The 14,607-nt window shown below is 33.8% G+C and overlaps 1 protein-coding gene across 6 annotated transcripts in view; it reads right to left on the reverse strand.

Annotated features, from left to right (window-relative positions):
* Positions 1 to 14,607, reverse strand: part of CNKSR2 (connector enhancer of kinase suppressor of Ras 2) — a 258,125-nt gene that overhangs the window by 132,259 nt on the left and 111,259 nt on the right. For all 6 annotated transcript variants that reach the window (XM_067724238.1, XM_067724242.1, XM_067724241.1 and 3 more), the window contains exons 6-8: positions 12,638 to 12,757; positions 6,667 to 6,726; positions 2,934 to 3,002 (exon numbers count right to left, since the gene is read on the reverse strand). In XM_067724238.1, coding sequence (XP_067580339.1) covers positions 2,934 to 3,002; positions 6,667 to 6,726; positions 12,638 to 12,757 — 249 coding nt within the window. The remainder of the gene's footprint in view (positions 1 to 2,933; positions 3,003 to 6,666; positions 6,727 to 12,637; positions 12,758 to 14,607) is intronic.

A 14,607-nucleotide genomic window follows, 5' to 3' on the forward strand; every position in this document is an offset into this window, starting at 1 on the left:
GTAGGAAATTTTAGAATTACAGAAAACTACTAACTGGGCTAATAACATTCAAAATATAAAACTGAACATTACTCTTTTCATTATTGAATCTAAATTGGTATAGAATAATATTGGCAAAATCTCACTATCCAGGTCAGTTAATTACTGGATTAAAATATCATTAAATATGTATTTCAAATGTATTAGGCCATACTTTAATGTAATTATTATATCATAACCAACCCCTAATGTCCCTGGTTATGAACGCAGGGACAGAAGGGGTAATTGCAGACTGCAAATAACTTATACTTGTTTCAGCTAATTTAACAACTTAGCAAACCTTTTGTAGTAATAAAACTCAGATAATGTCCATTTCTCCACCTCTGTATATTGTCTGGTAAGAAGTTAAAAGCACTGCACAGACCACAATGCAGGCAATAGCAAGAAAAAGAGGACAGAGTAGGGTGCATTTAACGAAAGGTACCATTCTTGCACAACTATGCCTCTACTTGAACACAAAGAAGACAATCTGGTAATTGATCACATTATTAAGAAAGGCTACTTTCATGGAATTCAACATAATTTCCTGACAGAGAATGTCTCTATTATCATCCAAAATCAATTTGTAGGTCGTAGTAGCAGTCTGTCAAGGAACTGGGCTCCAATTGGCCCAACTGTTGTAGTAGGTAAAAGGGAGGAAGGGAGGTTGGAAAGTTAGTTTCTGTTGAACTCCTAATGTGTGCCTGGCATTGTGTTTTACATATCTTGTCTATCTGAAGGAAAGGAGTGAGTGAAGAAGTGGCAGTCAAGTGAAATTTCAACCCCACTTCTAATTTCAGTTCAGCTGAACCTACCCCAGTTACGTAAATTCTCACTTCCTCTCTTCTTCTCTACCCTTGGCTCCATGTAATCTCTCCCTGAATCCTGGGGTTTACTTACAGGATTATTAGAATTCCTCCCCTTTTGTTTGATAATTTTATAATTTGACTTTGGGGAGGGAGTATAATAAAACTGAAGTAAGAGCATGGGCCTTGTAGTCAGTGAGCTTTGAGCTCATTCAATCTCCACTTACACCTTCTTCATAGGATTATTGTGAGGAGTAAATGACATAAAATATGTAAACTACTTAACACGATGCTTGGCACACTGTAAGAACACAGTAAGTGCTGGCTATGTTTATTATCATTAAAAAGGTAAAGTTAAATAGTTACCATGACTCACTTAAAACCGTAAGTCAGTTTCAGAGCAAAAACTGAAAGCAAGTTCTCCCAACCATCATTCTGTGTAGTTTTTAATATTTTAGAATATTCCTGTGATGCAAAGATGTGTTGACACATTCTCACAGTATATAAATATCACCAATCCATAGAGATTTTATTAGTTCACTTGAAGTCTTTTAAAGACTTTCATATACAATAGACATGAGAATCTTTGCTCCACAAAGAGTATCATTTTAACAATTTTTCATTAGAGACTAATCTCTATCCTCTTAGAATTGACCAACTGGAAATAGGCCCAACTATCCAACAGATGTCATATTTGTTAAGGTCACATTGTAGAAATGGAGGCAGCATGAACATTAGAAGAAGCAGCTGCTTTATCCCACTGCCCAAAATCCTCATCCTAGGGGACAAGAAACTTTACTCAAGACAATCGCTTTGTATAGTTTCTAGTAATGAGAACTTATCATCAAAATTGTCATAGTGTAGACAGGCTCTGTCGATTACCAATAGTCTCCATTAATTAGTATTAACTAACAATAATTAGTATTAATTTTACACCCACACATTTAATTTTCCAAACTTTCATTAACTTTTATTCACTTAGATAATGAACTCATTGAAGAAACATCAGAACTTTAATTATCAGTGTTCAGGAGCCTCTCCAAAATATGACAAACTTCTCAGTTTATTCAAAACCAAAATTGAAATAGCATCTGCCTTAATATCAGAATCACCAAGAAAGATCAGACTTTTCACATGAGTCTTCTTACCCCCAAAATACAGCCTTTCTTCTAGGACTAGAACATGCAAAACCAAATTTAGTTTAAAGGTACAACAGGAAATAATTACTCACTCTGAAGAGTTAGTGAGCCATAAGCAGAATATTTACCAGGAAAAAAAAAACACTTTCTTTTAAAATGAGGATTATTAATCAATAATCAGATTATTTAAATTTTAACTTCATTTTAAAAAAAACTTTATACTTTATTTTGGCAGAGATAGATCAACTGAGACAGAAAATAGTCCAAAGTGAAAATCAGATGATGTTCATTTTCTCAATCTAAGATTAAGAAAAATTGCCCTTGAAAATCTACCATAGGCACAGAATGCCATTGTCATTCTTAGCTAGAAAGGGAGTTGTGAGGTTTATAGAGCAAAAAAATTTTATGAACTTATTTAGTTAAGTGCCAATAGTTTTAAAACTTAAACTATAGTCCTCTTTTGGGAAATGAAAAGCCAATTCAGCTATTCCAATTTAAAATTTAAAAACTGACATTAAAATAAACCAATCTGCCAGACACTTTAATGAACAAATCAATGTTAAAGTAGATGAATGAATGTATGCTGTTACAAAACATATCTACTAGGTAATTTGATAATTTATAAAATGAAACTTAAAAGTTGTATCAAGAAAAGGTTGAATTTGTATGCACTGTCACTTTAATTTCTATTCCAAAATGATCACCCCAGTTCATAGGGTTATATTATCCTGCACCTGTCCATATAGAAATGTACATCTAAACTCAGCCACCACCAATATTTCCTCATGTTCGTTTAAAACTATGCCTTACATTTCTTCAGATAATTAAGAAAAATAGTCAGTTATTTTTAAAAAGGCTATTCAATTATTTTGTACACAAACAGGCCTTTCATTCCACTGGTATTCTTTCAAAGCTTTAGGCAATCTTTATATTAGTGTCTCCCACTGACTTGTAAGGTAATTATACATACCACAGTCTGATGATTAACTTGAATCACTTCATCACCAGCATGGATTTTCTTGCACCGATCTGCAGGTGACTAAATTTAACATAAAGGAAATGATAAAGAGCATAAATTTTATCAGTCATTTCTCCTCTATGGAAACACTACAGTAAGTTCACCCTTTTAAATTAGATCAAGAGTTAATTATAATCTTCAAGAAAATAAACTAGCAAAAATGGTTACTAATATTTGATATACTATTTGTATTCTATGTATAACTAATGACAGAAAGCAGGAATGTAAAACAATATATAGGTATTTATGTTGTAAAAGACCAGTATGTTTCTGACAGCATTAAGGGAAAATGATAACTGCACACTTTAAACAGACAACCCTCTCAGGCTCTATTGGGCAACTGGTTCAAAAATATATATGTTAAAACATTATCTTTTAAACATTGATTTTTTTCATTTAATACAAATAATTCACATTAACATCAGCAAACAAGTATTTTCAAGTACATGCTTATGATCAGCATCAAAGCTTTGTCAACTAATGATGAAATTGCTAATTTATTTCATCATTAATACCATCAATCCTGAATAAATGAGAAAAGCAAATTAAAAGATGGATTGCCACTAGTTAAAAGTTATATTATATAATATTCTCTCTCTAAGTATCTAACTACAAGAGAACCCTATTTCTTATGTTTCATACACTGTAACGTATAGGCAAATAAAATCACATTAAATAAACTAAAATGCCAGCATTTCTACAGGATGTAACAATTTTATCATTTTTTTCCTTTACTCCCCAAAGACATTAAAAACAAAAACAAGCAAAAAACAACTTTGGTAAGCTAATGTTGACAAGTTTTATGAAGTCTTTAGGAAACTAAAATGAGATTTAAGACAGAAATTTTATAATATTGTAGGTATGGATAATGAATTTAAAATTCTATTCTTTATTTTCCCTCTAGTGACTATCGATTATTGATTATGCATATTATTAGACGTTTTAATGATAATATGCATATGGACTTTTGAATATACAGAAAATGTGTTTTTATGAAAAAATATATTCGTGTATTCATATGTGTGTTAAGTTATCAAACACAACTATAAATACTGTAATATTACTCATTCGTATCTACTGAAAGGTAAAGAAGAATGATATGGTGATGCAATCTGCATAGTAAATGCTACTTTTGAGACACTGGAATAGGATTTTCTTTAAAAGTGATTTCCAGTTCCTTTAGTTTTTATTCATTTCCAATTTCCAATTATTTCCAAAATAAATAAGTCTTAAAACAATCAAGTTAACGAATTAAAAAATTCCCAATAAAATTATTTGCTAGAGGCTGGAAACCGAGATTAGATGGTATCTCAGGGAATTCCAGTTACTGAAGTAATAACACAAGCATACAATTAAGAGGGTAGTTCATCCAGGATGTGAACCCAACTCTAAGAATAGTGTCATAACAAGAAAAAACAAGTATTTATTTTACAGCAACTACCAAATCAAACAAGTACCATGTAACATTTCTGAAAAGTTCCTAAACCGAGCTGTAACTATAGAGTCAGTTCCTGTGCTTTTGGCTCACAATTGATCTTTTAAAAGGACAGTATGAAAAAAAAAATCAAGCTAATGGCTCTAAGTCATGATGTAAAAGAAAATGATAGTTGGTACATAAAATTCAAAGAAACTGAAACAACTTTTTGCACAGATGAGTAAAAAAGGAAGTAATTCATACAAACTATAGACTTTCAGTGTTAAAAGAGCTATTTTATTCAAACCCCTCATTTTACATAGGAGAAAACTAAGAAACTAGGGCACAGCAAAGCAAAATAACTTACCCACTTAGTGAGCAGCTTTACTAAGACTCAACACAGATCTAATGATAAATGACTGAGGGTACCAAAAATAATAAAATATTTTCAAGAAAGAAGAATTAAATGATAACTCTTAATATATGGTTTATATCTGAACTACTCATAGAATTAATCTTTCTTTGGTCACTCATCCATTTATCAAATATTACTGAGTAATATAAGCAATGCATATAGCGCTCAAGTTTTTTTTACAGACTCCATACAACATACAGAGATATGTTCCTATCAATTCTTCAAGATACAGTTAGTTCAAAATGACCATTTCTGTGATTCCTTCCCTGATTTCACTTGGCAATATTTACTATTTTTTCCTTTGTCTATCTATGCAAATTTCACTACCTGTTTACACAGATAAACCCCTACTTTTACTCCTTAGGGGCAGCAAGCTACTTTAACTTAAAAATTGTTTCAATACCTAGTCCTAAGCCTGGAACACAGCAGACATGAGGCAGAGGTTTGTTAAATGAACAAATGAATAAACAAAGTATCAGGGGAATGTACACACCAATGAGAATGATCAATCAGCGACAAGAGCATAGTTTATGCAGCATCTCACTGCATTTAAAAATTTTAAATAGTTGACAATATGCATATAACTGATATTCTGGATCCCATATAACTCTCTTATTTAATATCAATGTGAAGCCAGTAAAACAATCCAACTGCAATGTATATTATGTTTCACCATTCACAAGAAACTAAGTGAAGCGGAGGGGGAAAAAAATCAATAAATGATTAAAGTAATAGGTGAATCAGGTGAAAAGAATGTTGTCTTTTTTAAAAGAAAATGCTGGTAAAATGTTGAGAACAATAATAACTTGAGATTAACTAATTCCACCTCAGCCTTCTTTGAAGGAACATGGTATAAACATGCAACTTGTCAGAATTTCTAAAAGAAAAAATTTCAAAGCTCAGAACCTGCTTAAGAGAGTGGGATGGAAATCTGGGACAACCAAATGCAGAAAAAATGACTTACTATGCAATTCAAATCTATTACACTGATCGTGTTAATGTCCAACACAATCACTTCACATTTCTGTAGCTCTTTCTTTATAGCATAGTATTTCATATTTATTAGCTTATTTGATTTTCACAACAACCTAGTGAGGTATGTAGTGCAGATGATATATTATTTGATATATTATTTCCAATTTACAGTTGAGGAAATTAAATCAATGATAGGGTAAATGACTTGCCAAATATTACACTGCCATTAAAATGCAAAATTGGGTGTAGGGCCTAGGCCTAGGGACTCTGACCCACTGCTTGCAGTGGTTCTCAAACTGGAGCATGTCTCAGAACCACCTGTTAAAACAGAATCTCTTATTAAGAAACAGGCTGGTCTCCAGAGCTAATTCAGTGGGTTTGGGGTGGGGCATTCCCAAGGGAAGCTGATGCTTCTGGTCCAGGGACGGACCTCACTGTGAAAACACACTGATCTATACCATGCTGCCCCTCCACTGAATTAAGTTCAATTATACTTCAAGTATTCAGAAAGCCTGACTTATCTGATGTTTCTTTCTTACATGAGGTAAGTTTCCTAATAAAACTAAACTGTGTGACAGATGGAAGTGGATTCTTTTAGATGTCACAATAACTTGTCACGAATCAGAAAATACTTAACAAAGACAAATCTCTGGCTGTGAACAAAAAACATCCGATTTACTTCAGGTAAACAGCTATTCTAAACTAACTAAAATGACTGAAATTCTCCCCAAAAAAGCACTTACTAACTAAATATGTCTTTTTAATTTTATACCCTAATCTGTCATGTCCTCAGAAGTCAACCTCAATTATGTGAGTTACATAAGTTGTTTAACAATAAAAGGAAAAACACACACCAAAATATGAAATGTTAGAATACTTACATTTTCTGTAGTTCCAGTAATTACATGGAGGCCATCATATGTTGATTTAATATACATACCCTAAGAAAAAGACAGCATAGAAAAATAAGTGAAGCAACTGAAATATTTTCAAGTATATTATAACCTCATTTACAAAAAAAAAAAAAAAAGCCCTATCAAATTAGAATTGCCATTGCCCCAGGGATGAATCCATGATCCAATAAGGCTGTCTTTAAACTGGTAAGAAATTCCTCTTTGAATGTTCTGGCTTCTAAAGTTTGCCTGAAGAAGCCTGTACTCAGCATAATCAAATGATTTCTTGAAAAGTGAATTAATTGCCTATGAAACTTACAAAATGCAGCATGGTAATTCAATATCCTGAAGGAAGAACACACCTCACTCCCCTCAAAATCCATACTACATGTTCTGTGGCAAAATAAAAGTTACAATGGGAAATTCAAATATTGGGATGTTATTAGCTTATTATACTTGATTCATATTACAAAATAAAAAGTAGGTTTCTCCAGAGCCACTACAGAACTACTGGAGACAGAAGAATGATAAAATATTGTTTATGTAAAAATTTTTTTCCGTCCCTCTTTTGTGGTATCCTACATTTTCTGCCTTAATTTCTTATTGATGAAGTTTTAATAATTACATCCAATCATCTCTATATCAATCATTAAGAGGTGGAATTCCCTGGCGGTCCAGTGGTTAGGGCTCTGTGCTCACTGCTGAGGGCCCGGGCTTGATCCCTGGTCGGGGAACTAAGATCCTACAAGCCTCACAGTGTGGCCCCCACAAAATTTTTTTTAGTTCTAAATAAAAATTAAAAAAAATAATTCGGGGGTAATGTGTGGCAACCCCTCCTCCCAACAAAGAAGGTGAGAGTCCATTTCCATTTAAATAAAGCGATTTTAGAGAAAGCTTCATTAAAGTTTAAAGATTATCCAGAAACCTTCAAATTGTGCAAGCTTTAAGAGCAAATGAAAGCTTTAAATTATGCATAGTGACAGAACCTTAAAAGAAAAAATATCACAAGAAAGTATTCACATTTTAAATATTGAAATATTTTCACTTAAGTAAATCAGAAAAAAAATGGATGATTCTGTGAATGGACTTTTTTCCTGTCTAAGGACGATTCTGTTACTTTAAATTCTCTTCGGGTAAAAATTAACTGAGTTTTACGTCAAAAGTGCTTTGCATCTCAAAATATTGACTTCAAAAATTAAAAAGTACTAATTTTAATAAAGTTGAAGTCTGAAACATAAGGGACTTAATAACTAACAACAATCATTTCAGAAAAAGCATATGTTTTAACAATTATATGAAGTAGACAATTACTATGTTAATTTCCTATAACTTTATGTCAATTATATATTTCTATACCTGAACATACATGTGTTTTCACTGAAAATAAGTAACAAATAAAAACAAGAATCAGTAAGTTCATGGCATGGAACTATTAAGAAGTCATTGAGTAGGTTTTAATTCTGAAAAGTCATTTTAGTAATGTCATATGTCTAAGATGTTGGTACCAATTAGAAAAATGGCTAAGCCTGGATCTCTGATGTGAAACAAAATGAATGTAATTTAAAAGATGTTAATTTATCTGTGAATTCTATTGTGCTAAGGACTGTTTTAAGTGTTTGACATTTATTTCACAATAGCCTGTGTGGTACAAACTGTCATTATCTCTGTTTCAGAAATAAGGAAACTGAGGAGTCTGCCAAAGGAGGTGAAGCCAGGTTTCAAGCCCAGGCAATCTGACTCCTAACCACACTCTCTACCATGAGGCTCCTAATTTACAGATTTATTAACAAGAGCGTTGTACACCTTCACTTTTCTTATTAGAACATAATATTTGGAAACTAGATATTGAGTCAAACATTCACTGTTTAACATCTATTCTAAAAAGACTAAGACCTCTCTAGCACACGTATACTACGTGCAAAGCGGTTATAAAGAGTAACTGGGTTTGATATTTTACAAATTTATTTAAGTCACCCATCTCTTCTGACAATTATAAGCAAAAGCTTATTATATTATTCTCCACACTTCTTTCAACACTGTGCATTACTGATTATGAATTAAGGTGTTGGACAAGAGCTCTATATAATTTCTTAAATGATTGGGTCATAGAGAAAGTCTAGTCTCCTAAGATAAATGTTTAGAAAAGTCATTATATTCATTGGGATCATAAGAACTCATGAAGATAATCTAGTTATGACTAATGAAATAAAATTCCTATGTAATTACTGCACATACCAGGAACTTTTAAAATGGCAATTGTAAGATAAAGCAAGTATCTATTAGTTATAGGAAGAGGATTTCATCATTATTTATATATAATTAAATGTTATGTAATTTATACTAAAGCTAATTTTTTTCAGATGAACAAAAATATTTTTTAAATGCTTAAGTAAAGAAGGATAGAGCTATGTATAGAGTTCAGTTCTAGCAACTTCATAGCTATGAGCAATAAAATAGAAATAAAGCACATCTTTAAAATGCCAAAAAGACTGAAGATATTTTGTTTTACGCAGTATTTTCATTTCTAACCTCAATAAACCATTAGTTGTAACTGCTTTTAATAATCAAGACTGACTTCTTCAGCTTTTTTATCTCCCTCTGGTAGCACTAATGAGAAAAATGGCCAAAAGTCAGGAACCAAAAGAAAGTAAGAGAAGAAACAAGTTGCTTGGATCAGTTTCAAACTAATCATCTTCTGAATAATGAAGAGTCCACAGAAATACATCTGATCACTTGGTCACCTCTGAGAAAGGGTCAAACAGCAGGAGGACATGTAATTCAAATGGCTCTTTTTCTGGAACTGAGATAAATCTGGTCTTCCATTTCATCAAAATCTTCATTCTTCCTTCTTGCATTTTTTTAAACCAATTAATTAATTCTGGAGCTGACTCCAACAGCTCCCTCTCTTCTGTTCAGCTTGCCAAAATGACATTTGCTTCACCGTCTCCAAATGTCGGTTAACCAACGGGAGCCAAAGCCACCTCACAGTCAAGGCAATGGAAGAAGGCATATTTGGAGATAGTCCAAGTGCCTAAACAGCAAAAGAACTCTCTGAGGCAAAGAGGCTTCCCCAAGGATGCTCCCCAAGCCCTTTCCTCTCTATTCAACCTCTCTTGGCTCTGATCTAGTTTTGATATGTTCCAATAGCTCTCATTTTCCTTCCTTTAACTTTCTGCTAATTATTGTTGTTTAAAAGCATTTTAGAAGCTAGTTTGATATATTTTAACCATTACTAAGAACATTTCCCACCATTCCTTATAATGCTCAGGACTGTCAAAACTAAGACATTCTACGAGATTTGACTAATTAGGTAGAAAGCTGATGAACAATCTATCCAGTTTATCAGTGCAAGAACAAAGCAGTTACCTTTTACCTATGTGAGATGTTCTGTTTTGAAAGAGCCAGAAGACTGTCTGCAGATGTTTTAAGCTGATTAAACTTCATTAAAGCTTGGTATTCTCCCACATCTTTCTATTTCTTTCCTTCATTTAAACACTTCCTATGGCTAAGCACATGCTAAATGCTACCAAAATCCTCAAATCTATTTCAAATGTGACGGACTAAACTTACTTAAAGGTGGCTGATTTTTAAAACGATGCCTTGAGTAACTCGTATAAAATTTCCATTTAGTCATCTCCCCTTTAACATGAATCACAAGAAATGGTTTTACACTTAACTCTTTTTATTAATATTCAACATGTTAGCCTTTTCTTTTCCTCCCTTGGAATTATTTTCCCAATGAAGTGTTGCTGATTGTCCTTTAAAATGGATTTCTCTAAGTAGTTCTAGTTTTAAAGTCATCCTCCTAAACGTCTCATACCTCCCTTTAGCAATCCCAAGTTTAAATGTGGGATAATGGAATAAACTTTGTTAAGTTGTACCTCATTTAGATTTACCTGGATTTAAACCCTGCCTCTACTGTATATTACCTCTATGTCATACACGGCAAACTGGTAAGGACCTGTGAGTAGGTAAGGATACCTACTCTATAGAGTTGTGAGGATGATACCCGGAAAATGGTAGGCACTCACTTGTTCTCTTTTCTCTACCAGCTGTCTGCCAGACTAACTGAATCAGGTGCTTAGCATTTTAAGTTCATGACTATTTCAAAGAGCAGACCCAGCTCTATGTACTTGAAATTTAAAAAATGAAAGATCTGTCCAGGGCTATACCTTCACTGAAAATGAAAATCAAGCTTTCATCTAGTCCATTAATGAGCAATGTGTTGACTCACTTCACATGGTTATTTTCCCCCCATTATTTCAGTGGTCATTAGAGGGAAAAAAACAGGCTCTTTTCTTAGAACAATACCATCCTCAGAACTGCAAACTCACAGAGCTAGAGGGAGCTTTAAAGAGGATCTAGTCCATCCCTTCCTACCCCCAACATTCTACAGATGGAAATATCAAGGCCAAGGAAGTTAAATTTACTCCCTCACCTGCCCCAGATCACACTCACAGCTCTATTTTATGTAAGTGATTTGTATCCAGGTTTTCTATCTCCTAATCTAATTAGTTCATAATTTCCCACTCTGCAAATCATGCTTAGAGAGATTTCTTTCCTTCAGAACTACTGCAAGGGTAGATATTGAAAGGAAAATCTTTAATACTATGGGTGGAAAGATGCTTTAAATAAAACTGGACGTTGTAAATGTGACCAAAAAGAATAGTAAGAATTTAAATCATAAATATTACTTCAAATAAGTTTATAAACATTAAAATAAAAATTTTAAACTAATCAAAGATATAACATAGATATAACACTTATAGGTTACAATGATGACATACTTTGTCTATGTCTGAGATGCTGAGTTCCATCTTTCCAGGAAAATACAGATAAAAGCCACAAAAAGACAAGGAGCTACAGTTACCCAAAAGTAATTTGTTAAGTAACAGGAGAAAAGTCACTCTATAGAATAGAGGGCTTCAAACCAAAAACTCACTGGTGACCAACAAAGGCTTTGCCCTCGGAAACAGTTATACACACACACACACACACACACACACACACACACGCACGTGTACGCACACACGCACACACACACACACACATATAAGGCTGAAGAAGAAAGGCCACATAAAAAGTTAAACCTGCATAGAGATCTTTAAGAATATATTATCTGAATTAAGTTGTTAACACTAGTTTTCAAGATTCCTACTTTCTAAAACATCATTAATAGTATCCTTGGAAAATTCACCTCTAGGGAGAAAGTAGAAACGCTATAGCAACAAACTAACATGTAATAGTTGTGTAGTAGGTAAGATATTCTACAGCCAGTTTCTTGTTTTTTGTCTCTCCCTCATTAATATTAATATTATATGCTTTCTTTCTAGAGGCTCATTAAAGGAAAAGCTCTCCCTTGGGTTAAATTTAGAACCAATACAATTTTTAATCAGGTGAACAAAATATAGAAGATGATTATCTTTATTATGACATAATAAAAAATACATCTCATAGATGTTAGCCTAGTTTTAGCAATATCCACCTGCTTACTCACCCTTAAAAGAAAGAGTAGAATTATAAAGAATATCAGGTTTGTTTAGCTTACACAACCTAAGGGAAGAGAGACCTATTAAAACTGGAACAAACAAAAGCAAAATAAACAAAACACTCATTTTCATGGGCAGGTGGTTCTTATTATAAAACTCATAACTTAAACTTCCTTTAAACCTAAGGAACTTTAGTAGGGGGTGAAAATGTAACTAAAGCTAATTTATTTAGCAAAGTAAACAGGATAATTCAGAAATCACCATTTTAAATTCTCTTTCATTTTCATTTACCTTTATAAAACTTCTTATCATGACTGACTCCCACTACCTCAATTCCTCTAGGGAAAAAAACCCCCAAACCATTCAAAGTTTGTTAAAATTCATGGATTCTCATGTTTGGGGACTGCTCTGCCCATACCATTAGCTGTCTGTTGATGGGTGGTGGCTTTGATAAACATGGTATCTCTTACCAGCCCTTCACTTGGTTTGATGTTTGCCAGCTGAATCACTTCAAGGTGGGCAGACTGCGAAACTAGAGGATCTGATGACAGGGATATGATGTGGTCACAGACTCCAGACAGAGTTTTACACTGAAAGCAAAAAAACAAAAAGCAAAAAAAATTTGGTAAATACATGTTGTAAGTAACATATAAATCACTTTTTATTATAACATTTTTTACAAGGAAAAATAAAAAACAGTAGAAGAAAGTAGTTTGCATTTTATTCTATGAAGTCTGTATGAAAAAGGTATTCAGGTTAAGAAATACCCACACATAAAGCACACCTATATTCTAAATTATGGATATAAGAACTACATATCAAAATATTCAAGAAAGTTATGGTTATGTTTTGTTTCTATTATTTGATTCATCAGACCTAAAATAAAATGATTATTTCTAAACAATCTTAGTAATCTGAAAACTTCTTGATGCCAACCGTTAGATGGAAGTGAATTCAATAAGTTCAAAAACCTTGATGGTTTTTACTTCATGATCAGAAAAGTTTAGAAAACAATCCAGCCAAAATCCAGGGAAGATGAATCTTCCAAATCTGCTCGGTGAACTCCTCCCACTCATTTGTCTAGACTCTCCTGCTCAAGGTTACCTTTCCAAGCTCCCCCTTACCTCCAGGCAAAGTTTGGCACTCCCTCAATCCTGCTTTCTCAATGTTCTATGAACAGTCTGAAATTGTATGATAACTTCATTCTGAAGCTCTCTAAGGCAGGGACCATGTCCTACTCATCTCTGACTTCTCTTCCTCCCCTACCCCTGGTAGACAGATCCTAGAACATATTAAGGCAATTAATATGAGTTGAATAAACTGAAGAGCAAATGAGCTTTAACAATTAGTAGACTCGCTTGATTGAGGACAGAAAGCTAGTGCTTTAGTTAGTATAAATCTATTCATGCTGATAGAGAATAATAGATTTAATGTATGTTACATCCATAATAGTATGGTTAAGACTGAGACATGGTAAAATCATGAAGAAAGTAGAACATAAGTGAATGAAGCTTGGAATATACTGTTCTAAAATGTTCTGGCCCTTGGATGCTTCACAGACTCTCATTTACTTACTGAAGCCTGGTTGTCCAACATTGGAAGTTGTTTTATTTTGTTTTTGTTTTCTTGCCTTTACTGTAGGAGGAGCTACAATTTTGCAGCACTCAAGGTGTCACCTTGTATTCATCTCCAACATGTTACATTTGTTCTTTGACCACTGCATTACTCTACTGTAAGGGAGAGAGTCCCCTCCTTCTGGTCAGGACTCTTTATTCGCTGCATTCTGTACATGGTCCATGGCCTCAGTCTTTGCTGGGCTCAGCTTCGTCACCCCACAGAAACTGCCAGGCTAAACTTCTCCCCCTTCTTGCAGTCCTGCTCTTTGCTTTTCACGGCTGCACTTTTATTGTGGCTATCAGCTCCTAAGGACAGACAGTGGACAGCATGCAAAGCACATGGGCTTGGTATGAAGATATGTAGGCAATCACCACACTGGCGTGTCTGTGAGCAAGTTGTTTTATATCCTTGAGGTTTAGTTTACACATGTAGAAAATGGGGTAATAAAGATTACTTTACATGGTTTGCATGACTAATCAGGATAATGTATATAAAAAAAAAGTCTGATATGGTTCCTATCCAAAGAAGACACCAAATAAATGCTTATTCTCCCCTGTTGCTTTCCATAAGCTCAAAGGGCTCAGCTCTTACTCATGGGATGAATTATGTCATATTCTTAATGCCATGGCCTTGCTGACCATCTTACAATGACCAGTAATCACACTGCACGGTCATGATGGAGAGTTCACATCTCTTTACTCTCTCTGATATTCAAGTTTCAGTGCTCTCAAGAGATACAATGAAGGTAATTACCCTGAAGAGCTGCTAAGCAAAGTGCCAACAGGAAGACCACCTCTCAGAAATAGGGAACCTTACAGGGCCA

The sequence above is a fragment of the Pseudorca crassidens genome, chromosome X (genome assembly GCF_039906515.1).
Source record: "Pseudorca crassidens isolate mPseCra1 chromosome X, mPseCra1.hap1, whole genome shotgun sequence".
Classification (NCBI taxonomy): domain Eukaryota; kingdom Metazoa; phylum Chordata; class Mammalia; order Artiodactyla; family Delphinidae; genus Pseudorca; species Pseudorca crassidens.